This window comes from Myotis davidii, unplaced genomic scaffold (genome assembly GCF_000327345.1).
Source record: "Myotis davidii unplaced genomic scaffold, ASM32734v1 scaffold172, whole genome shotgun sequence".
Taxonomy (NCBI): Eukaryota; Metazoa; Chordata; class Mammalia; order Chiroptera; family Vespertilionidae; genus Myotis; species Myotis davidii.
In genome coordinates, this window is record NW_006284343.1 from 3,858,162 (window position 1) to 3,858,381 (window position 220).

General features: G+C 65.9%; 1 protein-coding gene across 1 annotated transcript in view; it reads right to left on the reverse strand.

Annotated features, from left to right (window-relative positions):
- The window catches only part of GRIN2C (glutamate ionotropic receptor NMDA type subunit 2C), a 21,001-nt gene that overhangs the window by 13,594 nt on the left and 7,187 nt on the right, over positions 1-220 (reverse strand). The window contains exons 7-8 of the mRNA XM_015570559.1: positions 193-213; positions 2-105 (exon numbers count right to left, since the gene is read on the reverse strand). Coding sequence (XP_015426045.1) covers positions 2-105; positions 193-213 — 125 coding nt within the window. The remainder of the gene's footprint in view (position 1; positions 106-192; positions 214-220) is intronic.

The following is a 220-nucleotide window of genomic DNA, read 5'->3' on the forward strand; positions in this document are numbered from 1 at the left end:
AGGTACAGGTCGTAGGAGAACTTGACCACCTTGGCCAGCTTCTTGAGGATGTCGATGCAGAAGCCCTTGCAGCAGAGCTTGGTGTAGGGGGCTGTGTCCCCGCTGCTGCCCCCGAGAGCGCCAGGAGTCAGCTGGCAGCTCCTCCCGGCCCGGCTCAGCGCACGCTCCCCCCCTCCCGCCAGTCCCTCCGACCTGAAGGTGTGGTTGCTCTGCCTTCGGC